Source organism: Euleptes europaea, chromosome 8 (genome assembly GCF_029931775.1).
Source record: "Euleptes europaea isolate rEulEur1 chromosome 8, rEulEur1.hap1, whole genome shotgun sequence".
NCBI lineage: Eukaryota > Metazoa > Chordata > Lepidosauria > Squamata > Sphaerodactylidae > Euleptes > Euleptes europaea.
The window spans coordinates 1,904,590-1,929,431 of record NC_079319.1 but is presented as its reverse complement, the minus strand read 5'-3'; the positions used below and the strand labels follow the sequence as shown (position 1 = coordinate 1,929,431).

The 24,842-nt window shown below is 54.9% G+C and overlaps 1 protein-coding gene across 1 annotated transcript; it reads right to left on the bottom strand.

Annotated features, from left to right (window-relative positions):
• Nucleotides 1-413: 413 nt before the first annotated feature.
• Nucleotides 414-24,042, bottom strand: TONSL (tonsoku like, DNA repair protein). Its single transcript, XM_056854133.1, has 25 exons — nucleotides 23,955-24,042; nucleotides 22,122-22,264; nucleotides 20,954-21,137; nucleotides 20,586-20,715; nucleotides 19,326-19,497; nucleotides 17,591-17,705; nucleotides 17,307-17,455; nucleotides 16,013-16,165; nucleotides 15,651-15,776; nucleotides 14,005-14,197; nucleotides 12,506-12,567; nucleotides 12,280-12,369; nucleotides 10,412-10,484; nucleotides 10,142-10,305; nucleotides 8,818-8,941; nucleotides 7,272-8,017; nucleotides 6,911-6,987; nucleotides 5,299-5,455; nucleotides 3,934-4,012; nucleotides 3,362-3,666; nucleotides 2,616-2,787; nucleotides 1,541-1,719; nucleotides 1,163-1,236; nucleotides 860-993; nucleotides 414-655 (listed from the first exon to the last, which is right to left on the bottom strand). The coding sequence occupies exons 3-25, from the start codon at nucleotides 21,048-21,050 to the stop codon at nucleotides 414-416; spliced, it is 3,813 nt and encodes a 1,270-aa protein (XP_056710111.1). The 5' UTR covers nucleotides 21,051-21,137; nucleotides 22,122-22,264; nucleotides 23,955-24,042.
• Nucleotides 24,043-24,842: the final 800 nt, after the last annotated feature.

Here is a 24,842-nt window from a genome sequence, read left to right as displayed (position 1 = left end):
ACGAAAGCACGTGGGGTCTGATCCCGAAGACATGATATTCAATAAATAGTAGAGGGCTGAAAGCTTAAGCTCCCATGAAGGAGGATCGAAGGAAGAGACGGTACAACAGGAAAATGGCCGTGGAGGTCTCTTGCCCCCCCACCTCCCTCCCATCCCCTCAAGATGCAGCATCTGTGCTAACAGAAGCAGAGGTTTTGGGGACTGGATGACTTGCTGCTCTGCATGAGTCCCTGCTCTTCTGGGCCCAGCAGCGGTTCTTCATCTTTCTCCCAAGATCAACCCCTCTGTTCCTGCAGCCTGTTCCGAAGAAGGAAGCCGCAAAAGCCCAGCGCAGTCCATCTGCCTCTCCGTTCCAGGACAAGCCAGGAAGGGGGCTCCACCTAGCACAGGAATTTCCCATCGTTGTCAGAGGGTCAAATGGAGCCATTGGGAGCTGTAGGGTCTGCTCCGGGAGAGACGGGAGCCAGGCACTGGCAGAAGAGCTTGTGCTGCCGTGTGACGGTGCGGAGAGAAGCGCCCGGCGAGCAGGGCCACAGCTCTGCCACGTCCCGCTGATCACCGGGGCTCAGGTGGCGCGTGCAGAGCCGCAGGTGGCGGACGTTAGCAGAGAGTTTGCTCCAGGTGGTGCAGTCCACGGGGCTCCTCACAGAGCAGCCTGAGCAACGGAAGGGGGAGGCAGGTCAGCCCCAGTCGGAAAAAGGGGAGGGGGCCATCGAATACTTCCCTTTTCTCCAATTCCTTCACTTCTAACCCCCCCTTAGATCCTACACTGAATGGTGTGGGAGTTTCTACTTTATGGCTCCCCCCACCCACCCCAAGAGAAGACGGAGGTTTCAAGCAGCCCCCCCCCCCCACTCACCAGCCAAGTTGAGCAACTGCAGTCCCTTCCGTCGCTCCTCCAGGGCCGTGAGTAGTGTCCGGAGGCCCACGATGCTGATGTCTAGGTTGGCTGACAAGTCCAGGGAGACCAGCGAGCGGCAAGTGAAGAGGCACCTGCAGAGAGGACCGTTTGGGGGAGGGGTTGTTGGCTGTGCTTAAGCCAGACAGGCGGCAGCAGCCCCCCGTGGAGTTCCTTCTTGCCCCTGACAAGATGAGCCATCATGGACTGCACGGGCTGTCAGGAGCAGAGTAACAGCACCCAGAAAGGACAACCTCTCCCTACCTGGCCAGCTCTGCAACAGCCTCATCGGTCAGACGATTCCCAGAAAACGTCAAGTGGGCAGCAGCACAGCCCTCCTGCGCAGAGAGAAAGTGAGGTTCAGAAATGGAGTCGCTTGCTGGGGGAGGGGGAGTGCCCTATCCTGGTGGGGGGGGAGCTTGAACAGCACCCCAGGCTTGATCCCAATGAGGAAAACAGCCCCCTCCCCCAGGGTCTCGAAGCCAGTGACTGACCAGCACAGCCTCTTCTGCAGGCGCCTCTCTGCCAGACACCTGCCCCCCCCCTCCATACCTGCCCCAGGTACTTCACCACTGCGTCCCACAGCGGCTTCGGGTCGCCTGTTGGTGCATCCACAGAGCCAACCTGCTCCCCCCTCCATACCTGCCCCAGGTACTTCACCACTGCGTCCCACAGTGGCTTCTGGTCTCCTGTTGGTGCATCCACAGAGCCAACCTCCAGGTGGGTGAGCGTAGTGCCAGGCAGGCTCTGGAGGAGTGGGCCGAGGCCTGTGGAGCCCAGGGAATTGTGGGACACGGCCAACCGCTTCAAGTGCAAGGCCCCTGAGAGAAGCGGTCAGTTAGCATTCAAGGCAGGGGAGCACAGGAGAGTTTAGACAGGACTGGGGGTGTGTGGGGAGAGAGTCAGCAGCATCCTGGGTTGGGCAGCACCCACAACTAAGAGAAAGTGGAGAAATGGGCCACACACACCTCGAGGGCCCTGATTTCCTGTTGTCCCAAACCATGTTGACAGTCTCCCACCCACCCCTCCCCGCCCATACTTCAATGCCCTTTCTGATGCATTGCACACACACCCCAACCAAGACATGCCCTGAGCATGTGGACTGAGTGGGCGCTAACCAGCAAGAAGCGTATGAGGGGAAGGGGCACAGGGGGTCCTCCATCAGGCATCCACCTCCCTCCCTTCAAGGCCCATTTACCACCAAGCTTCTCCAAACCTGCCAAAAGCAAAGCAAGCTGGCGGGGGGGGGGGGGGGGAAGAGACAATCTTCCAGGGTTGCTCTCGCCAAAGGTGGCCCCAGACACTAAGGGGGGCATGTAGGTCAGTCCAAGGAGGAACTGAAACCAAGCAACGGCAGGAACAAGGGACCCCCCACTCCACTTTGAGAAGGGGGTCAGAGGCTCTATGGTTCTTTGGCCTGGGAAAAGACGGCTGCCCCAGAACAGGGAAAAACTAGGGTAACATCTGTCCCTCCCCCACCTCAAAGAAAGGATGATTTCAAAATAAAGGAACTCCTAGGAATCCTCACAGGGACTCGTTGCAGGGAAATGACTCCTGCGTAAAGGTTGTGTGGACTGGCTGCGGCAGCTGCTGTCCCACCCCCGCCAGCAGGAGCATGATGCACATGCACATGGATGGACGTCTGCCTCTCTGCTAGGTGGCCCAGCCTGCGTGGGGGGAGAAGCCTAGAGGCAGAGCTGGCCTGACCGTACCTTACCTCTCAGGGCGTTGGCTACTAGGGGGCGGTAGTGCTGCAGGAAGGCCGGGGTGAAGCCGCAGGCTTGCAGGCGGACCGTGCTCAGGAGAGGGCAGGCCTGGAGGAGGGAGGCCAAGGCCTGGCAGCTTCTGTCTCCCAGCGGGTTCAAGCTCAGGTCTAGCTCCTCCAGGTTCTGAAACAAGAGGGAGGGTCGAAAGAACATCAGAAGAGCCCTGCTGGAGCAGACGAAAGCCCACCAAGTCCAGCAGCCTGTCCACACAGCGGCCAACTAGTCACAGCAGAAACCCCCCAGCAAAACCGAGAAAAAGAAGGTTGGGGGCAAACTCCAGGCTGAATTGTGCTGAGTAAGGAGCCCAAGAGGAGTGGCGGCAGGACGGGCAGCATCTGAGAAGGTCGAACTGTTGTTCCAGAACCCCATTTAAGCATCACTTTCATTTTAAAAGAGCAGGTTGCTAGTTTGTGGAAGGCTCCAAATGCAGGCGATGCTTCCCTGCCTCCCAGATTCTCCATCTTTGTCTGCATTTCTTGCGATCACCCCACAAAAAAAACTCTTAAACCAGGAGTCCCCAATGCCGTGCCCATGGGTGCCATGGTGCCCGCCGACCCCTTTCCTGGCATCCGCCACATGTTGTCAGGAAAGTGGGTGCGGCTGGGTGAGGAAAAGGTTGGGAACCCAACACCAAAGCTAGTCCCAACAACTGTCCCCCCCCCAATCTGAAGCAGCCAGAAGCGCCCCCTCACTCTACCTGGAAGGTGACCGGGCCAGAGGGCCCCTGTGCCAGTTTCTGCAGCCCCTCGGGGCCCAGCCGGTTGGCAGAGAGGTCCAGGGTCTTCAGGCCGGGCATGGTGCTGAGGCTGGCCAGCAGCTCCTCCGCAGAGTCGTCCCCCAGGCCGGTCCCAGAGAGGCAGAGACGCTGGAGGGCGGTCTGCCGTTTGAGTGCCCTCAGGAGGGGGGTGAGGTGGAGGCCACGCAGGGCCATGCCTGAGGCACTGAACGAGGAGGGGCCCGCCTCCTGGCGCTCCAGCATCTTCAGCAGCAGCGGATGTTCCCCTGGCAGCCGAGGAGACCCCACATGTCACCCTCGGCCAGAGCCCCGCAAGCAGCCAGGGAGTGGGAGGGGAAGCAACTCCTGGCTTCCTTATGCCACGCCATGGGGGGGACCAGCCTCTCGGGGGAAGGCCGTGGCCTCCTGTCCTGGCGATAGCCCAGCCCCCCTCCCCACTCACCCCAGAGGGCTCCATGCACCGAACCAGGCAGACTGCCGGCTTTACACCCCACCCCCAAAGGAGCCCCATCTGGCAAGGGGCTGGAGCTTACCCACAGACAGGCTCCGACAAGCCTTGCGGTATCTCTCTGGAAGGGGCGGCAGGTCCCAGGACTGCACCTCAGCCAACACCTACCATGGAGGCCACAATAATCACAACTTCACTGTTTTGCGAGGCACCAGGGAAAAGGAGTCTGCCCCCGCCCCCAACCAGGGGCTCCTGAGGCCCAACTAATGTGTTTCAGGCCCTCCTCTCTGCTGGGGAGACACTGGCCGGCTCTCCCAAAATCTTAATTATGGCCCCCAAGACACAGCCCAACATCTCTATCTCTGCTCTATCTTGGAGCTGGCCCCGATCCCTACCCTTGCACACTGGTTTGCTCTGATCTTGACTCCGCATGGCCTGCCTTCAGCACACTGGGCACCTCTCAAAGGCAGGGCAGGAACCAGGAGAAGGATGAAAATTTCCATAGCCCCACCTCCAGGGTCAAGGGGTGGAGCAGCCACACCCAAAACATCCCCTGTTGCTAACGGCCAGATTCCAACTCCGGGAAACCCCACTTTGGAATATTCTGCACCTGAATTTTTTAAGCAGGGGGCAGCAGGGAGCCAGACCGCCCACCCCACACACACCTTGGGGCATCTTCAGGCTTATCTGCCTGTGCGGTTCATAAGAACATAAGAAAGGCCCTGCTGGATCAGACCAAGGCCCATTAAGTCCAGCAGTCTGATCACACAGGGGCCAACCAGGGGCCCCCAGGAAGCCCACAAATAAGAGGACTGCAGCAGCATTCTCCTGCCTGTGTTTCACAGCACCTAATATAACAGGAATGTTCCTCTGAGATTGGAGAGGATAGGTATGCATCATGACTAGTGTCCATTGTTACTAGTAGCCATGGATAGCCCTTTCCTCCATGAACATGACCACTCCTCTCTTAAAGCCTTCCAAGTTGGCAGCCATCACCACATCCTGGGGCAGGGAGATCCACAATTTAACTATGTGTGATGTGAAGAAATAATTTATGTTATCTGTTTTGAATCTCTCACCCTCCAGCTTCAGCAGGTGACCCCACATTCTAGTATTATGAGAGAGGGAGAAAAGCTTCTCCCAGCCCACTCTCTCCATATCATGCATAATTTTATAGACCTCTCTCATGTCTCCCCTTAGCCGCCTTCCTTCCAGGCTAAACAGCCCTAAGCATTCCCTGATGGCATCACCACTGCAGGCAGGACTTGCCTGGCTTGTCACTAAACAGAATGCCAGGCAGCATGCCCTCCGCACCTTGCAGCTGTGGACTACCCTACGGCAGGAGTCTCTCCCACCACCCATGCAAATATCCTCCCGGCTAGCTGCTTAGCTTTGAGATAGCAGCCTTCCTGCTCCCCTGCAGGCAGAAACCCCCGGAATGGCCCCTCACCTCCTCGTTGCTCTGCAAGACATCCACAATGAGGTCCTGGGGAGCCAAGAGGGCCCCCTCCTTCTTCAGTGTGAGGCGCGGCAGCAGCCCACACATCTGGTAGTAGCGCTGGGAGGCCTGGTCTGCCAGCCAGGACATGGGACGGCTCTCGCTGTCACTGCAGGGAGGGGAGAGAGCCCAGATCAGCGGGACACAGCCAGGCACCATCCTCCTCCCTGCCCCCCAGGCAGGATATTCTTCTCTTTTTCAAGGGAGTTTTGCTCTTACTGGACCATCCGCCTTCCAGCCCTGCCCACCCACAGGCCACCCTGGAGCCAGAGACCTGCTCGCTCAGACGCTCACACCATTCTGAAGGACGTCTGAAGAAGTGAGCTGTGGCTCACAAAAGCTCACACCCTGCCAGAAAATTTGTCCGTCTTGAAGGTGCTCCTGGACTCCTGCTCTTTTCTACTGCTACAGATAGACTAACACGGCTACCCGTCGTGATCTAGCTCACACTATTCACTAGCAAAACATGTTTATGCTGCCTTTCCATCTGATCAGGGTCCCCAAGGTGGCGGGCATAAAAATGTTCAAACATGCAAACAATTAAAAACATTTAAAATGATAAGACAATTCAACAAAAACATATAAACAAACAACACCAGAACCAGGAAGTAGGGCCAGTAACCGTTCTTGGGGGTACGCCAAACAAAAGAAAATAGTCTTCACCTGCTGGCGGAAGGCACAGACGGAGGGAGGAGGACGAATCTCCCGGGGGAGGGCGTTCCCATGCTTTGGTGCCATGAGGGAGGAAGCCCTTCTCTCAGGTTGCCACCCATCTCGCTTCAAATGGCAGGAGCAACCGAAGCAGGGCCTCTAAGGAGGACTGGGGGGAACAGGTAGGTCCTTATGGGAGGAGGCGGTCCCTGAGGCACAGCAGTCCCAGACATTACGGGGCTTTAAAGGTCCGGACCAGTGACTTGAATTGGGCCTGGAAGCAAACTGGAAGCCACTGCGGGTGGAAGAAACCTGGAGAGAGGTGGTCCCTCCGACCCACTCCGACCCACACTCTGGCCACAGCATTCTGCACTCTGGCTTCTGGACAGTCTTCAAGGACTACCAGAGAGCTAGAACTCATGAGGCTATTGTGGGTCCAGAGGATTTCGAGGGCCAGTAACCTCAGCCAGACGACTTTGGACAGAGCAGGAGAGTAATTCTGTTGGTGGGGAGGGGGGAGAATATTAGAAAAGAGGTCAGGGATCCTGGAAAGGGGAAAGAACAGGGGCATTATGTCTGAATACAAAGTGCTGGGGATAAAGCAGGGATGGCCATTACCTTCAGTGTCCTCCTTAGGGGCTTCCCAGAGGGGCAGCCAGATCTCTGATCCAGCAAGGTGTTTCTTAGGATGGGGGAGAGAGGAAAGAAGATCGCAGGGACGAGAGAGAGAAGCAGGTGGTTAGTGAAAAGGCAAAGCAGGAGGAGAGAAAGGAACGCTCCAGGCAATGAGAAAAGGAAGCCCTTTTGGCCTCCAAGGCAGCACCTTTCAAGGCGAGATGACGGCAGCCACTAGAGCAGGGCCAGAGGAACCCAGAGAGTGGTTCTGGGGTACAGATACCCCTTTGCCTCTTACCTGTGGGGCACGGGGATAAGGAAGACGTTCTCATGCACCCGAACTCGCACCCGGATAGGGGCTGGGGGAACAGGACGCTGTGGAGAGAAGAGAAAGGGATGAGGGCGGACCGGCCATCCATGCTGCTCGCCTTTACTAGCGGGGCCTCCCACTCAGTGGCACCCCCTTCCTTCCTTCAGCTATGCTGGAGATCAAGCACCCTCCTGGGCCCAAGGCGAAGTGGAACACTGCAGGGAAGGCGGCGCTTTGTTGGTCTGCTGGCCGCCCGGGGACAAGGGCTTTCCCCCTTAGTGCTGCCGCTACGGAGAAGCCAGCCCTGGCAGCGGGCAAGATGGGCACCCCTTCCCTTCAGGAGGCTCACCCGTGCTGAGGCTGGGGGCGGGCTCTCACACCCCCAATTCCTGCTGTCGATTGGGCTGCTGCCCCCTGCCCCCCAGGGGGGACTGGGGTCACCCACTGGCCCTGGACTCCCTGCTGGGCCAGCCCCTCGTGTCCTGCCCAGGGGGATCCTGTCCATGATCTGGGTGAGGCGACTCTGCCTGATGCGCCGCCGCTTCTTCCTCGTGGACTCCGGGGCCGGGCAGGGCCCCCCACTTTTGCTCTCGGGCCCTGAGGATTCCTCCGAGTCGGACCCGGACTCCTCGCCCCGACTCCGGCGGCTTCGTTTGCGGGACCAGTGGCTTGGGCCCATGTCGTCTTCCAGCCAATTGTCTCCCACGTATTCCTCCGAGGGGATCAGGGCTGGCCCGGAGGGCCTCGTGCGCTCAGCGGTCGGTGGCGGATGGGACTGGGCACTGCCCACACGCCGCATGGCTGCCTGGTACTCAGCTGCGGCAGCCAAGCCAGCGTCCTGCCGCTCGGCTCGGCCCAGCACCTGCTCCTCGGCCCTTGGCCTCTTCTTGACAGGCCTCAGGGGAATCATGCAGTTGTCCTCGGGCTCCCCCCGGCAGGCCTCGCTGAGGCCCGATTCACCGTTCTGCCTCGGGGCCCTCCGGGGACTGCGGGGCTTCTCAGCGGGACGCGGAAGGCAGGAGGGCTGGGACTCTGAGACTTCCAAGTCAAAAAGGTGACTCGTTGGCTCTCCTCGTGGGGCCCAAGACTTGGAGCCTGTGAGGGGAGAGGCCAGAAACCCTCAGCTAGCAAAACTGGTCCCCCCTTTCACACACCCCCCCCCGAAAAAAGCAGGTGTTTGAGCAGAAAGCCATTGGTTTGGGCAAGACAAACAGAAGCAGAAATCCAGAAGAGCCCACGCCATCCAAAATAGAACTGCTCCATTCAAATCCAGTAGCTTGTTCGAGGCCAACAAGATTTTGGGGGTATGATCTTCCGAGAGTGAAAGTTCCCTACTTCTATCTGATGAAGGGAGATTGGACTCTGTAAAGCTCATGCCCCAAAAATGTTTTTAATCAGAAAATTTATTTAAAACTTATAAATGACAATAACAAAAACAGGAGTCCAGTCCTGCTGTTCTACTGCAGACCAACACGGCCCCCGTCTGAAGCTCTCTAAAACGGACTCCTCTGGGGCCTAGACTGCCCTCTTTGTGGTGCTTCCCTCTGGCCTCCCTCCCCTGCAGCAGCAAAGAACACTAAGAAACGAGCAAAACCCCAAGGACTAGCTGCAGATCCAGGAAGAAAGCGGCAGCATCCCCCTGCCCCCCGGATCTCCCCTTCCCTCACATGAACACACATGAAGCTGCCTTACACTGAATCAGACCCTCAATCCTTCAAGGTCAGCATTGCCTACTCAGACTGGCACCGGCTCTCAGGGTCTCAGGCAGGGGTCTTTCACATCACCTGCTTGCCTGGTCCCTTTAACTAGAGATGCCGGGGATTGAACCGGAGACCTGCGTGCCAAGCAGATGCTCTGCCACTGAGCCACGGCCCCCTCCCTCCACTCAGCCTCACCTTGACTCGCCATGGCCTTCCTGAGCAGCTGCTCCATGGCCTTGCAGCGGTCACGAGTTTCCCGGTCCAGATCCCGGCCATATAGACGCACCCACTCCTGAAGAGTGCCCAAGGGGTTCAGGCCCTACACAGGGGGAAACGCCGGGAATGTTGAATGGCAGAACTTCCTTAGGAGCCCACATCACTCGGAGCCAGTGAGACACTCTCTGGCCTGCACACCTGTGACTGGACCTGCCCTGCCCTTCTTGCTGGCGGAGGGAGACAAATACAACCCAGCAGCCCACCCCCCCAGCACCCCAGGAGGCAAACAGACAGACTCCCAAATTGCCCTGTTTGTGCCTGCAAGTTAAGAACATCAGAAAGGCCCAGCTGGATCAGAACAGTGATCCATCTAGTCTAGTATCCTGTCTCACGCAGTGGCCAACCAGTTCCTCTGGAGGGCCAACAACAGGGCATAGAGGCCGAGGCCTTCCCCTGATGTTACCTCCTCTTACAGGTAATTCAGAGGTTGACTGCCTCCGAACACGGAGGTTCCCTTTAGTCACCATGGCTAGCAGCCACTGGAAGATCTCTCCTCCATGAATCTGTCGAATCCCTTTTTAAAGGCCTCTGCCTATGGACATCACCGCATCCTCTGGCAGTGAATTCCACATTTACACACTGGAGTCAGGGACTTGCTATTTGCGCCATGGAGTGTCTGGGATCATGTCCTAATTTGGGGGGGGGGATGAGAAAGGCAAACTGGAAGCAGGAGGAGCAATTGGGACAACAGACCCCTCCCTTACCCCACCCCGACTAGGAGTTCCACTTGGCTGCAATGTTAAAAGAAGAGTTAGTTTTTATATGCCGACTTTCTCTGCCGCTTAAGGAAGAATCAAACCGGCTTACAGTCCTTCCCCTCCCCACAACACCCTGTGAGGTAGGTGAGGCTGAGAGAGTTCTGAGAGAGCTGTGACTAGCCCCAGGTCACCCAGCTGGCTTCATGTATAGGAGTGGGGAAACAAATCCAGTTCACCAGATTAGCCTCCGCCGCTCAGGTGGAGGAGTGGGGAATCAAACCCAGTTCTCCAGATTAGAATCCACCGCTCCAAACTACCGCTCTTAACCACAACACCACGCTGGCTCTCCAGTAGTTTTTTAGTAGTCTTCTGGTGGCAACATAGAAGGTAGAACAGAGGCAAGGAAAACTGCATGAGCAAATGGGGGCTAGTGGAAGAAAACCCCCCCACACACACACACACACAGAGTGGCTGTCTAAAGCCGGCGCCCCCCAAGTAATGCTCGATTCCACCCCTATTTTCAGCAGCATTTCCTTCGTCCCTACCTTGGCATTACGCAGCACCACCGAGGCACCTCTGTGGATCAGGAGCTCAGCCACATCAAAATGGCCGCAGTTGAGGGCATCGTGTAGGGGGGTGATGCCCTCGCAGCCAGGCCCCCCAGGGTTGTCGATGTTAGCCCCGTGGTCCAAAAGCAAGCGGACGATCTCTGGGAGGAAGAAGCAAGGGGGGGTCATGTCAGGCGGCCCCGACCACCTGACTCCAGGGCCCCGGTTCCCAGACAAGAGGGCCCCAATCCCCTTCCCAGCGCTTACCCAGGTGCCCGTGGTTGCAGGCCTCATGCAGCGGGGTCCAGCCGCAGTAATCCCAAGGGTTCACAGGGTGAGCCTGCGGTGGAGAGGGGGAGCATGAACAGAAGAGGTCCAGGTGGCTGGAAGATCAGTTGCCTTTGTACCCCCTGGCCGGTTCCCCCTCCCTGGCATGCGAGGGAGCAGGTCCTGCAAAGGGCAAGGCAGCGCCCCCAAGACGGTCACACCCTTCCTTCCCCAACCTCAGCAGGAAGTGTTGGCGCATGCCTTTGAGTGTGCCCCAGCTTCATTGCCCTGATCTGGATGGCCCAGCCTAGCCCCAGCTCATTGGAACCTAAGCAGGGTCAGCCCTGGCCAGCACTCAGATGGGAGACCATCAAGGAAGTCCAGGGTCGCTCTGCAGAGGCAGGCGATGGCAAACCACCTCTGAACGTCTCTTGCCTTGAAAACCATGCAAGGTGGCCACAAGTCAGCTGCGACTTGACGGCACTTTCTACCCACCAGCAGCCTCGCTGGGGCAGGTTGTATCTGCTTGAAATCTAGCAAATACTCTTGTAACCTCCCAGCTGAACTCCTGCAGGGCCCCTGGCGTGAAGGCTGCCCGTAAAGATAACCCAGAAACCGCAGCTACTTCAGACGCGATGGCCTGTCCTCTGCTGGCTGCATATCACACCAGCCTTACTTGTTTCAGGGCACCATCAAAGGTGCAGGTTTGGAGGCAAGGGACCTACAAATTCCTATCCCTATATGAGCCCTGAGTCGCTTATGGCTATGAAGCCAATCCGTCCTCCCCACCCCACCCCCATATAGGGAGTTACGAGCTTTCTTAACAGCCAGCCCTGTATGGTGAAATGGGCTCTCCCTCCCATCTCCCACACGTTATAAATCAAGCTTTATTTAGGAGAGCTATTCCTGGAATTTCATCTGCTGGGGATTTTGAGTGAAGGTCATTTTGCCAGACTTCATTCCTTGATTTACATCAAGGATATCTTATTTGGGCTGGTATGCCTCTCTGTGTGTTAAGTGCTATCAAGTTGCTTCCGACTTATGGCGACCCTATGAATTAATGACCTCCAAAATGTCCTATTGTTGACAGCCTTGCTCAGATCTCGCAAACTGAGGGCCGGGGCTTCCTCTATAGAGTCAATCCATTGCATGTTGGGTCTTCCTCTTTTCCTGCTGCCCCTAACTTTTCCTAGCATGACTGTCTTTTCCAGTGACTCCTGGCTTCTCAACATGTGACCAAAGAACGACAGCCTCAGTTAAGTCATGCTTCTAGACTATGTTTTATTAATTCTGTCAACTGCTTTGGCTTCAGTTTCTCTGACGAAAGGTGGCGGTGAGGGCAGGTGGGAGATGCTCCAGGGGGCGAGGAACTGGTTGTGGGCTTGCTTGAAAGGTGACCTGGGTTGATAACGCAGGACATTTTTTTACTCCCATTAGGAGTTGCAGTTTTCCTTTCCATCGAGGAGGAACTGTTTATGTCTATATGTTTTAATGGACCTTCCTTCCTCAGGAAATTTCACCACAGAAACGGAAGGGAGGGAAACAGCAGGGCCAGGATAGGAATTCTATGTGCCCCCTCCAATAGCCTCTAACAGAACAAGCTATGGAAAAATACAAATGGAAACAAAGGGGAAGGGGGAAACTACAGACAGCCAGGAGAATTGGGCTGACCCTCATCTGAAGGTTCTCACTGGGACTTTCTGAGGGTGGGGTTCAAAACTGAAGAGGAAGAATGAAATTCCACACACCGACAGCAGGCGGAGAGGCAGGCTACAAGTGTTAGCCAGGAGCTAAGGGCAGCTAGCAGAATGCACCTATCCCCCACTGTGGCAGGGAGGAGAATCGCTGTGTGGGTATTTCAGGCTCACCTTCTCCAAGAAGAATTGGACCCGGCGCAGGTTGCCATCGATGCAGGCTCGATGCAGCAACGTCTCACCCTTGTCATTCCGCTGATTCCACTGAGAAAGGGGCACAGTCAGGCATCACCCAGCTCCTTCGCTTCATTCACAAAGCAGGCCCAAAGCACAGCCAGACTGCTCATCTCTCCGTTTTAGGAGTAGCCCCCGCCTACCTGGCCCGCAGACCCAGCCTCACCTTGCTGATGTTCCGCCGGCCAGGGACGCTTTTGCCGTAGCCCTCCATGTCATCCTCTCCATCTGGAGGACAAAGAAAGAGGCGAGAACTGAGCCACATCCACAAACCAGGCCCCAGGACACCCCTGGTCACCGTCAATGGCCATTCAGACACCCCTGGGGAGTTCACAACTCAAAGGGTAGGCCTGCCTCCGGCTTGCCCCAGGGAGCCAGCAGGTCGAGATGTCCTTCGCAGCCGGACTCTGGGATGGTGGTTGACCGCACCTGAACTCGGCAGCCCCGGCTTTGAACAGGTGGCTGTGAACTCTCCAGGTCCTGGCACTATCCTGCTATGGAAGGAGTTCCACCAGTGAAGTACGTCAACTTCCACCCACTGCCTGTTGATGCCAATGGACCTCCTCATGTGTTGAATTCGCAAGCATGAGGCTAAGAGCGTTGACTGGAGTGGGTCGTAGGGACCACATCACTCCAGTCTTGTTCCATCTATACCGGCTTCCAGCTTGAACACATGAAGCTGCCTTATACTGAAACAGACCCTTGGTCCATCAAAGTCAGTCTTGTCTACTCAGACCAGCAGCGGTTCTCCAGGGTCTCAGGCGGAGGTCTTTCACATCACCTAACTGGAGATGCTGCCGGGGTTTGAACCTGCGACCTTTCGCGTGCCAGGCAGATGCTCTACCACTGAGCCACAGTTTGCTTCCAGGCTCAATTCAAGGGGCTGGTCTTGACCTTTAAAGCCCCGCAATGTCTGGGACCAACATGCCTTAAGGACTGCCTCCTCCCACAAGAACCTACACGCTTACTGAGGTCATCCTTGTAGGCGCTGCTTCAGTTGCCCCTGCCATATGAAGCTAGATGGGTGGCAACCTGAGGAAGGGCCTCCTCCATCATGGCACCAAAACTTTGGAACCCCCTCCCCAGGGAGATTCATCTCTCTCCCTCTGTCAGTGTCTTCCGCCAGCAGGTGACGACTTCTCGTTTTTTTTTTTTTTTTGGCATACCCCCAATAACCATTATTGACCCTCCTCTAGTATTGTTTGTTATACACTTTTCTTGAATTAAATTATACTTTTAACTGCTTTTTTAGATTGTTCAAATATTTTAATGTTTTTATGTGCACTGCCTTGGGAACCCTGATCAGTTGGAAAAGCAAAATTAAAAGGTTTTAAATAAAAAATAAATATTTTTTTGCCATCGTTATTCCACACCTCTTGCAATCCGGTTGTCTCCATTATTCCCGCCCCTCCCGCCCCCCTCCCCACACCCATTTTTCTGGAGCTAAAAAGCTGCAAGAGGTATGTTTAACAGTTCCCTCAGGACAAGAATTCTTCTCATTCGAAGACGAGAGTGTGAACCGAGCAAGCCAAGGAGCAAATGTGGCACCCCACCCCTAGCCCAGATGGCCCTGCGCCAGCCCCCACCTCAGCTCCAAGCCTCTTGCACCCTGCAGCATCGTTCCCCCCCACAACACCTGCCGTGGATGCTCCGCCCCACTCTCACCGCTGCCCGAGAGCTCCAGGTCGCTCTCTTCCTGGGGCTCGCTGCTCTGCAGCTCCTCCTCTTCCTCACCAGTCTCCCCATCCAAGTGCCAGCCCAGGGAGCTCTGGAGGTCCTCCAGTCGGGCCAGCGTGGCGGAGGCCTCGGGGTGGCCACACCTCTGCTGCGAGGCATGGAAGGACCGCAGGATCTGACCCTGAAAGATACGGTTTCCCCGTTTTAGATAACAAGCCATTGCTGGGTTTTGCATTCCAGCTTACTCCGGGGTGACCAGCATTGGGACGAATCCTTTAAGCCTGCCTTGTTTACTCTCTGGCTTTAATTTCACTGACCTCACACACAGCCAATCCTCCCAACTACTCTACTTTTTTCAGGAAGGAAGAAAAGCCAGAGCTCATCAGACTCGAGAGCCATCAGGCAGATACAGATGCCTGTAGAGACGGGAAAGCACCCTTGGATAGAATCTCAGAGGGTGGCCGTGCTGGTCTGCAGCAGAAGAGCTGGACTTGAGCCCAGGAGCACCTTAGAGCAGGGGTGTCAAACGTAACCTCCAAGGGCCGGATCCGGCCCACGAGCCAGCCGAGGCAGCCACAGCCCTCCACTCTCGATCCGGTCTGGCGAGGCATGGCCCGGCCTGACCAAGTGGCATTTATGTCATATCTGGTCTTCAAAACAATTGACTTTGACACCCCTGCCTTAGAAGAGGAAGAAGAGTTGGTTTTTATATTCTGACTTTCTCTACCACTTAAGGCAGAATCAAACCGGCTTACAGTCCCCTTCCCTTCCCCTCCCCACAACAGACACCCTGTGAGGTAGGTGAGCCTGAGAGAGCTCTAAGAGAGCTGAGACTAGCCCAAGGTCACCCAGCTGGCTTCGTGTGTAGGAGTGGGAAAACAAATCTAGTTCACCAGATTAGCCTCCGTCACTCACATGGAGGAGTGTGGAATCAAACCCAGTTCTCCAGATCAGACTCCACCGCTTCAAACCACTGCTCTTAACCACTACACCATGCTGGCTATCTAGAGATTTCTAAGGTGCTAAAGCTTTGAATAGAAGAATGCATTTCCAGGAAAGATGAGGCAGATTTCCTAACAAGTTTAATAACGCAAAGACAGTAGGGTCCCAGAAGGTCAGACCAGAACCAACGGGTTGGAATTAAATTAAAAGTTTCCGCCTAAACATTAGGAAGAACTTTCTAACAGTTAGAGGGGTTCCTCAGTGGAACAGGCTTCCTCGGGAGGTGGTGAGCTCTCCTTCCCTGGAGGTTTTTAAGCAGAGGCTAGATGGCCATCTGTCAGCGATGCTGATTCTATGACCTTAGGCAGATTGTGAGAGGGAGGGCAGGAAGGGTTGTGTCAGTGCTTGGCACCTGCAGCCCTTTCTAACATACCCAGGGAAATGCCAAGCGCCACTTTGGGGTCAGGAAGCAATTTTCCTCCAGGCCAGAGTGGCCAGGGATCCTGCAGGATTTTTTTTTTGGCCATCTTCTGGGCATGGAGGGGTCACTGGGGGTGTGGGGGGGAGGCAGTTGTGAATTTTCTGCATTGTGCAGGGGGGTGGACTAGATGACCTGCTGGTCCCTTCCAACTCTTGAGCCAGACCGGGAGCTGCTCTCTTTGGGGTCTTTCTCCCCACCCCCCTGAACTCACCTGCAGTCGGAGGTTGCCAGCCTTCTCTGCCCCTCTCAGAGCATTTTGGAAGCAGGGCTCCAGGGCCTCGTAGCTCTCTCGGGCCTCCTCTTTGGCCAGAGCGATATTCAGCCACGTCTTCCCCTCCTGGCCACAGAAAGAAGAAGAGAGGTTACAGCTCTCGCCCCTCCTTCGCCTCTGGCAAACGTCCAGCCTTGATTCCTGCAATACTCCTGAGTTACGAAAAGGGGCAGTTCAGCAGCTGCTTGGTGTAGACACAGGATAGGGAGGCGCGCAGCAGTACACCAGCTGAGGACCTGAAGTCCAAGCTGTCGTCCGTGCACGCACACGACACATCCACACGCGCACCAGGCCCACCTCACCTCCAGGGGGTTCCCCTGTCGCAGCGCCAGCTCCGCCTGATAGTGGTGTACCGCCTGAGCATGATCTTTCAGGTCCCCAAAGGTGGCAGCCAGAGAAACGTGGATCACGGCCAGCTCATGTGCCGGGTGCTTCAAAGCTTGAGCGTGGCGCAGCTGAAACAAGATCGTTCCACACTGCTACTGAGAATGAGCAAACCCCCCCCCACCAGCACCGCGGCTCTCCCTCTTCCCTTTGCCAGCATGGGGCGGGGGGGGATCACTGTCACCTAGGGTTGCCAGCTCCAGGGTGGAACATACCTGGAGATTTAGGGGGTGGAGCCTGAGGAGGGCAGGGTTTGGGGAGGGGAGGGACTTCAGTGGGGTATAATGCCATAGAGTCCACCTTCCAAAGCAGCCATTTTCTCCAGGGGAGCTGATCTCTATCACCTGGAGATCAGTTGTAATAGCGGGAGATCTACAGCCACCACCTGGAGGCTGGCAACCCTACAGTCACTCCTGCTAAATTCAGCCACCTGGAGCAACCTCTCTTTCTAATCTCCATTCAAACTGCTCCTAAAAATTCAGCTATCACCCCAAAACTTGCCCTTGGCCACCAAGAGGGAAGGGGCCCTGGTCCATATCCTCCGCTGACACCCAATTGTCCCTACTCATGAGTAGGGAATCTTCCAGTGGTAAGAGCTCAAGCTCCACAGGCTTATTACTTGCCAGGTCAGGCAACCAGGAGAGCAAATGTCTCCATCCACGCCCCTGGAAAGTTGCCACCGATCAAGACACGTTTTGGCCTGGTAGTGGAATGGGTTGCGATCAGTAACCCCCACTCCTATAAAAGGGTCTCCCATTGCCCCCTGAAAATACTTGACTTCACCACAGGAGGGATTGTGGCTCAGTGGTAGAGCATCTGCTTGGCATGCAGAAGGTCCCAGGTTCAATCCCCGGAATCTCCTGTTAAAGGGACTAGGCAAGTAGGTGATGTGAAAGACCTCTGCCTGAGACCCTGGAGAGTCGCTGCAGGTCTGAGCAGGCAATATTTAGTTTGATGGATCAAGGAGAGGGGCTGTGGCTTAGAGGTAGAGCATCTGCTTGGCATGCAAAAAGACCCAGGTTCAATCCCTGGCATCTCCAGTTAAAGGGACCAAGCAAGCAGGTGATGTGAAAGACCCTTTTCTGCCTGAGATCCTGGAGAGCAGCTGCCACTCTGCGTAGACCATACTGACTTGGATGGGCCCAGCAGGGTCTGGTTCAGTCTAAGGCAGCTTCATGTGTTCACACATAACCTGCCGAAGGTTGCCCTCACCTGTTTTTCGTAGGCCTCCAGCGCACGCTGATAATCCCCCTCTCTGGAGAAGAGATCCCCCAGCTGCTCACATAGGCTCACCACCGCCTGCGGCTTGCTAGATGCCTCCGCCTCTTCCAGGGCCTGCTGTAAGGAGCTCACCTTCATGGCTGCCAGGGAGAAGGGGTCTCACAAACCCTCTCAAGCACAGAGCACACTGGTGTGCAATGAACACCCTGGCCCGCTTCCCTGCAGAACAGTACACCAGCCCTGAGGGGCGGACCGGTCAGCTGCGGTCAACTCACTGTAGCGCAGGCTGCGGCAAACGCTCTCCCGCTGCTGAGGCTGCAGGGAGCCCAACAGGTAGGCCTTCTTCAGAAAACGCTTGGCAGCCACAAAGTCCCCCAGGCTCAGCAGCACCTGGAGGGAACACGGAGCAGGGGCCGTGGCTCAGTGGCAGAGCCTCTGTTTGGCATGCAGAAGGTCCCAGGTTCAATCCCTGGCATCTCCAGTTAAAGGGACTAGGCAAGTAAGTGATGTGAAAGACCTCTGCCTGAGACCCTGGACAGCTGCTGCCGGTCGAGGAGACAATACTGACTTGGATGGACCAAAGGGCTGATTCAGTAGAAGGCAGCTTCATGTGAGTCGGGGGGAGCCAGGAGGGAGCTCACAACTGAGCCCCCCAGTCACAGATGTCCCAGCAACAAGCTGCAAGACCCCTCGAGGGCTCAGCTCAAATTACTGCTCTTGCTTAATGCAGACCGTGTGCTAGGTGCTGTACACAACACACAGATGCTCAGAAGATGCCTGACCCAAGGAGAAAAAGGGTGGAGCGCAGAGGCTGAGGACTGAGAAGGGAGGAATGGGTGGGGCAGCCAAGGGACAGATGAGGCAGGGGGCTGCCTTTTCCACAACAGGCTTTGCCGACAGTTAAGGGGAAAAGACATTCCTTGTTCAGACTGTGGTCAGGAACTTCCTTCAGCCAGGTCATCTGGGTTGGAGGCAAAGGGGGGGGGGGAAAGGACCACCTCCTCCCATAATGTCCAGCCTGGCAGTTATGGCCTTCCTTCCTCCCAAACCCATCCTCAGAGGATAGTCATGTTGGTCTGCAGCAGAACAGATAGAGACAAGTCCAGCAGCACCTCACAGACCAACAAGATTTTCAGGGTAAAGAATCAAAGGTATCTGATGAAGGGTATTTGACTCTCAAAAGCTTATTCCCTCCCAAATCTTGCTGATCTCGAACGTGCTGCTGGATTTCCAAAGCCCCAGTCTCTGAGCCCGCCCTCCAAAGTGAGGCGGGTGGAAACCCAAAACAGGGCTTTCTCAGTGGTGGCACCTTCTCTGCTCATCTGATACCTATCCTATTCTCTTCCAGGTGCCAGGGAAAAACTTTTCTTTTTTTAATCACGCTATTAATTCAGGCACTGATCTCAGAAACTTGTTTTTACAGCCTGCCTCTAGCCAAAAAAGCATTTAATGAGACTAGTTTTCAGGTGCTGTATGTTTTAGGCTGGGAGGGAAGGCAGCATAGTATAGCCTGATCTCAGAAGCTAAGCAGGGTCAGCCCTGGTTAGTATCTGGATGGGAGATGACCAAGGAGTACCAGGGTTGCTCTGCAGAGGAAGGTACTGGCAAACCACCTCTGAATGCCTCTTGCCTTGAAAATCCCAGAAAGGGTCACCATAAGTCGGCTGCGACTTGATAGCTCTTTATACACACAAGTTTTAGGCTGGTTTTATACTCTCACTGAAGTTTTTAAGCATTTATTAATTTTCCAGCCTCCTGGGACCCAGAGGAACCGGGGGGGGGGGGGAGTCCATTCCTCCCCAGTGAGATATCAGAGTTTGAAATGGGAATTCCAGGGTTCTCTACGAACTCCACAAGCCTACCAGGTAAGTGTAATCCAAACCGTGGCCCCATCCCACAACAGGGAAGAGATGGACAACACACAAGCAGCCTCTTGTGAGACTTTCCAGCCAGAGGCGCTCGAAAGGGGGGTGCACACAGAGTGAACAAAAGCGAGGGGCCCCTTCTCACCTGGGCCAGGCTTGCGCAGCACTCGCTCTCCATGTACTTCTCCTTCATCTTGCGAGCGCACTCCCGAGCTCTCTCCAGGCAGCGCATGGCCTTGGAATGCTCGCCCTCCCGCAGGTGGATGTTGCCCAGGTTGAAGTAGGCCCGGTAGAGGTCCTCGTAGAGGTGGGCCTGCCTAGGAGAGGGGGAAGACACAGATCCAGCTCACGAGAGAGCCAAGCCTGGCTGCACCTTTGCTCCAGCCAGGCCTGCATTTCAGGACGACGGATCCTAACTCCTCGAAGAAGCAGTACATCCGGGAAGCACTTCTGAGCAAGTGCAGAGTGCCGGTGAGGAGAAACAGGGATGGGGAGCAGGACTTTCAGGACAGGTAGGCCAAGGATTTGACAAAGCATCAGGTGGGAAGGGGAAGAGAACTTGCCCTCTCTGGGGGACGAGGACAGGAGTCTGCCTGAGTGTTCTTTCCCCCCCAAAGAGTCCACCTACTGCACCAACTAGTCCTGACCTCGAGGCAGCCTGGATTCCTGGCAGTGTGAGCCACACCAGGGGATTTCGGGGAGCCTCAAGGGGAGGGACCAATCTCTGTAGGTGAGGAAGACAGAACCCCCTCCTTCCCAAGGGGCCACACCTCTACTGCCTTCTATCGCCTGGCCGCACACGCCAAGGTGAGCCACAGAGGCTGCCTCCACCAGTCTCTTAGCATTACCAGGCGCCCCTGCCCTCCCGCTGGAGGTGGGTCTTACAGCGTTAAGGCGCCAATCACGTCTGAAGAGAGAGGGCAAGCAGGCCGACTGCTGTGGCCTGAGTGATCTCCCCAGGTGTGACATGTCATATAGGAATTTTATTTTATTTATTAAAATATTTATACTCTTCCTCAAGGATCAGCCCCACGTGGCTTTCCAGATGGACATACAAGTCCAGCCAGGCTCTACATCAGAGGTCTCCAACCTTTTTGAGCCTGTGGGCACCTTTGGAATTCTGACAGGATGTGATGGGCACAGCCACGAAACAGTTGCAGGCACATGGGGAAGATCTTTGTGGTGGGGGTGAGGGTAGCTGCTGCCAAAGCAATGTTTCTTTAAAATCTGCACAGCAAATCAGAAGCCTTGTTGGGCAAAAGTCACCCCCCACACCTACCCACTTTCTAAAAACACTTGGGTGGGTGCCAGGAAAGATGGTAGTGGGCGCCCTGCTCTAAATCCAAGCCCCTCCAACTCAGGAGGGGGAACAGAGACACACACACCCCGCCGCCGCCACCCTTACTCCGAGATGTAGATGCTCTTCTTGATGTAGTCGCTGCGCTTGGCCGGGTTCTTCAGGCTGTCATAGACCAAGCCGAGGTTTAGGTAGAGTCGGGCTCTCATCTCACTCACCTCCCGCTGTGGCACCTCCCCTGGGAAAACAGCCAGCCGTCTGTCAGGCAGCAGATCCCCAGACAGACACCATTTAAGTACTACAAGACTGATTTGTCCTCCTCGGAAGAAAGAGCCCCACACCCTGGTGAATGGGGGGAGCGAGATATCCAGACACACCAACAGAGTTTGCCGCTGCAGGGGGACAATTCCCTGCCTGGGGGACCCCCACTCAGTTCCCCCACCCATCCCTTCACACCGAGGGAGACAGAGTTGTACCGTCCAGCGTTTCCTCGATGATCGCCAGGCTCTTCACGAAGGCCTCCTCTGCCTCCTGCAGAGCCCCGCTCGAAGGGTCGCTCTCGGCCATGAACATGTACGTGCGGCCCAGTGTCGCCCATGCCCTCTGCTGCTCAATGTGGTTGTGGAGGGAGTGCGCCAGCTCCAAGTGGCGACGCTGATGCTGTGCAAAGGGATGCAGAGAGGAGAGTCAAGGGTCAGTGGTAGAGCCTCTGCTTGGCACGTAGAAGGTCCCAGGTTCAATCCCTGGCATCTCCAGTTAAAGGGACTAGGCAGGAAGGTGACGTGAAATACCCCTTCCTGAGACCCTGGAGAGCCGCTGCTGGTAGAGTAGTAGACAATACTGACTTTGATAGACCAGTATAAGGCAGCTTCATGTGTTCAAGGGTCGGGACCCCCAGCAGCAACCTAAGCCTAAGAGACGTGACCAGGAAGATAAGGCCTCGTTTCTCCACAAGCCTTAAATACTTGTCCAGATAAGCTCAGGTGCAACTTTCTGCCACCCTCCAGAGGAGGAGAGTTCCAGAGGTGGGGAGATGTGACCAGAGAGCCCCCTCCGTATGCTCCAGTTGCTCTCATGCCCTAGAGCAGTTATTCCCAAAGTGGGCAGTACCATCCCCTGGGGGGCGGTGGGATTACCTGAGGGGGGCACTAAGAGGCAAGAGGGCAGCAGGGGGGCACCAGAGGTTGGCCCCTTCAACTGTGTTATTCACTAATTTACAATCGATCAAGCTATGGCACCATGCTGGCAAATTTGGTGGAAACTATCAGAATTTTATTTCCAGACTTTGAAGAGCTGGTACCACTGGGTCAAGGTCATCAGTTTTGTTGAATAAATTTCAACTAAAAAGTTTTAATTTAATTTTGAATATATGTGCAATTAATTGTTAAATTTTATTGTTATTATTTTCTTTAGTGAGTCATGCAAACCCCTATTTTGAATAATACTTTTTTATAGGATAGGGTAGGGGGCGCTGGGGTTGAGTTTGTGGAACCAAGGGGGGGGGTCCGAAAATTTGGGAACCACTGTCCTAGAAGTAGCAGCAAGGTGCAGAAAATGCACCTGGAACCCAAACCGATCCGCGCTCTGAGCCAAGATGCACTTGCATGCTTTGCTCTGAGCCCCCACCTCCCCTGGCCCGGATACCTTCAATGCTGCTTCATAGCTCTCCAGCTCCGCCAGGCGCTCCCCAATTTTCCGATGGGCCACGGCACAGCCGATGACGTCGTCCACGCTCTCCAAGAGACGCAGTTCCTGCCGGTGCTCCTCCAGTGCCTCCTGGAAGCGCCCTGCCAAGGACCAAGCCATGAGCTCCAGACATGGGCAGACTCTGCCTATTCCAAGACCCCACAAGACCTAGGCTGTGGAATCTTCAGCCACAAGAGGACAAAGGACAGAAGTAACAGGCAAAAGGATGGGAAACTCTTCAAGATAAAATACTAGATGGAGCCAAAAGCCACCCCTTATCTCCTAACTATTCACCCCCCACAAAGGATTTAGCCAGCTGGACTCCAACCAGTGACTGCTGAGTTTAACTCTCAGCTCAAGACAGAAGAAAAAGAGTTGGTTTTTATATGCCCATTTTCTCTACGTTTTAAGGAGAATCAAACTGGCTTACAATCTCCTTCCCTTCCTCTCCTCACAATAGATACTTTGTGAGGCAGGTGGGGCTGAGAGAGTTCAGAGAGAACTGTGACTGGCCCAAGGTTACCCAGCTGGCTTCATATGGAGGAGTGGGGAAACCAACCCGGTTCGCCAGATTAGAATCTTGTGTACAGGAGTGGGGAATCAAACCCAGTTCTCTAGATTAGACCCCACGCTCTTAACCAGTACACCACACTAGCTCTCAGGGCTTTCTGAAAAGTTCTGAAGATGTCGCAATATCTCAGCCTGGTTTTACCCAACTGTAAATGAACATTCAAGCCAGCTGACGGTTGTGCAGCAGATACAGGCCACAAACCCAGCACTGAGGGTTTCAAAATAAAAACAAGCAGCGGCAGCAGACCAGATTTTTTTTGGGGGGGGGGGGAGATTTTGAGTGGGAAAATTGCCATCAAGTAAAGGGTTAAAGTTTCCTCCATTCCTGATTGCAGTCACCTCTGGCTGCTTTGGAATAAGAGTCAGGAGCCAGTGACACATCATGCACTATTGGGCTTGGCCCAGAGAATATTACCCCTTAGAAAAGGGGTCTCCAACATGGTGCCCATGGGGACTATAATGCCCGCCGATACCTTCCTGGTGCTAGCCAAGTGTTTTTAGAAAGTGGAGGGGGCCAGCAGAACTTCTGGTTGGCAACTGGAGATCCGAAAGATACTGCCAGATGACTTTATCTTAGCTAGCTCAATATGTATATTTGTGCGTAAGCAAGAAAATATGGTTAAATTATGTGTTCATTTTTTAAAAAAGAATCTTGTTAAATGGAGCTTGTGTCAGAAAATAAGTCAGCACCATCCTCCATATGACAGCCCTTCAGGTACTTGAAGATGGTTATCATATCTCCTCTCAGTCATCTCCTCTTCAGGCTAAAAATACCCATGCTGAAGAACTACCATCAGATTTAAGGATAACCTTACTCCCTGACATTTTGTGGTTGGCTTCGCCTTCTGTGATGGCCATTTTGTGGTTGTGTCCATCATCCTGTGTCAGAATGCCAACAGTGTCCACAGGCTCAAAAAGGTTGGGAACCCCCACCTTAGAGTCAAGCACTTACATCGCCAGGCCTGGCAATCTTCGCTAGCAGGGGCCTCCTGTTCTCAGCCCCACCCACACATGGACATTGAAATAAAAGCCCCACCTAACATGGAGCCAATAGCAGTGTCAGCCCTACACAGTGGTTGGAACCCCCTAGCTAGCCACTTAGGTTGGGAGATGGTCACCATATGAACAACTTCAAGGGGTCTCCATAGCTCAGTTGCCCCCACAAAAGGCCCACGCTGGAGGTGGCACTCCAGGCCTTCCTACTGCCTGGCAAACACTCACCATGGCGAGCCAAGATCTCGCCCAGTTGGTTACAGATGGCAGCTTCTTCCTGGAAGTCTCCCTTCTTCTGGGCTTTCTCCTTGGCCTTCTGGAGTTCTGGAGAAGCAAGATTATCCCCAAGGATGGAAGAAACATAATGCAGATTTATAGGACCACCCTTTACAGAAAAAACAGCATGGGGCTTTTCCAGACCTGCTCAGCCTATGAGTACCAATGGAGGTCTAAGGAGAACATGAGAAAAGTCAAGACTCATAGATTTCAGCGTCTCCCCACCAGCTTCTGACAAACAATTGGTGACATTCAAGGAGAAGAAGAGTTGGCTTTTATATGCCGACTTTCTCTACCACTTAAGGAAGAATCAAACCAGCTTACAGTCACCTTCCCTTCCCCTCCCCACAACACACACCCTGTGAGGTAGGTGAGGCTGAGAAAGCTGTGACTAGCCCAAGATCACCCAGCTGGCTTCATGTATAGGAGTAGGGAGACCAACCCTGTTCACCAGATTAGCCTCTGCCACTCATGTGGAGGAGTGGGGAATCAAACCTGGTTCTCCAGATCAGACTCCACCGCTCCAAACCACTGCTAACCACTACACCATGCTGCCTTATACTAAATCAGACCAATGGTCCACCAAGGTCAGCAATGTCTACTCAGAATGGCAGCATCTCTCCAGGGTCTCAGGCAGATGTCTTTCATATCACTTCCTTCCTGATCCTTTTAGCTGGAAATAACGGGGATTGACAACCCCAAATGGGCTGAGTTCGGAGAGAACAGTGACTGGCCCAAGGTCACAGTTTCAATTGGAGGAGTGGGGAACCGAACCCGGTTCTCCAGATTAGAGTCCGCCGCTCTTAACCACTACACCACACTGGGTGTATGATGGGGGGG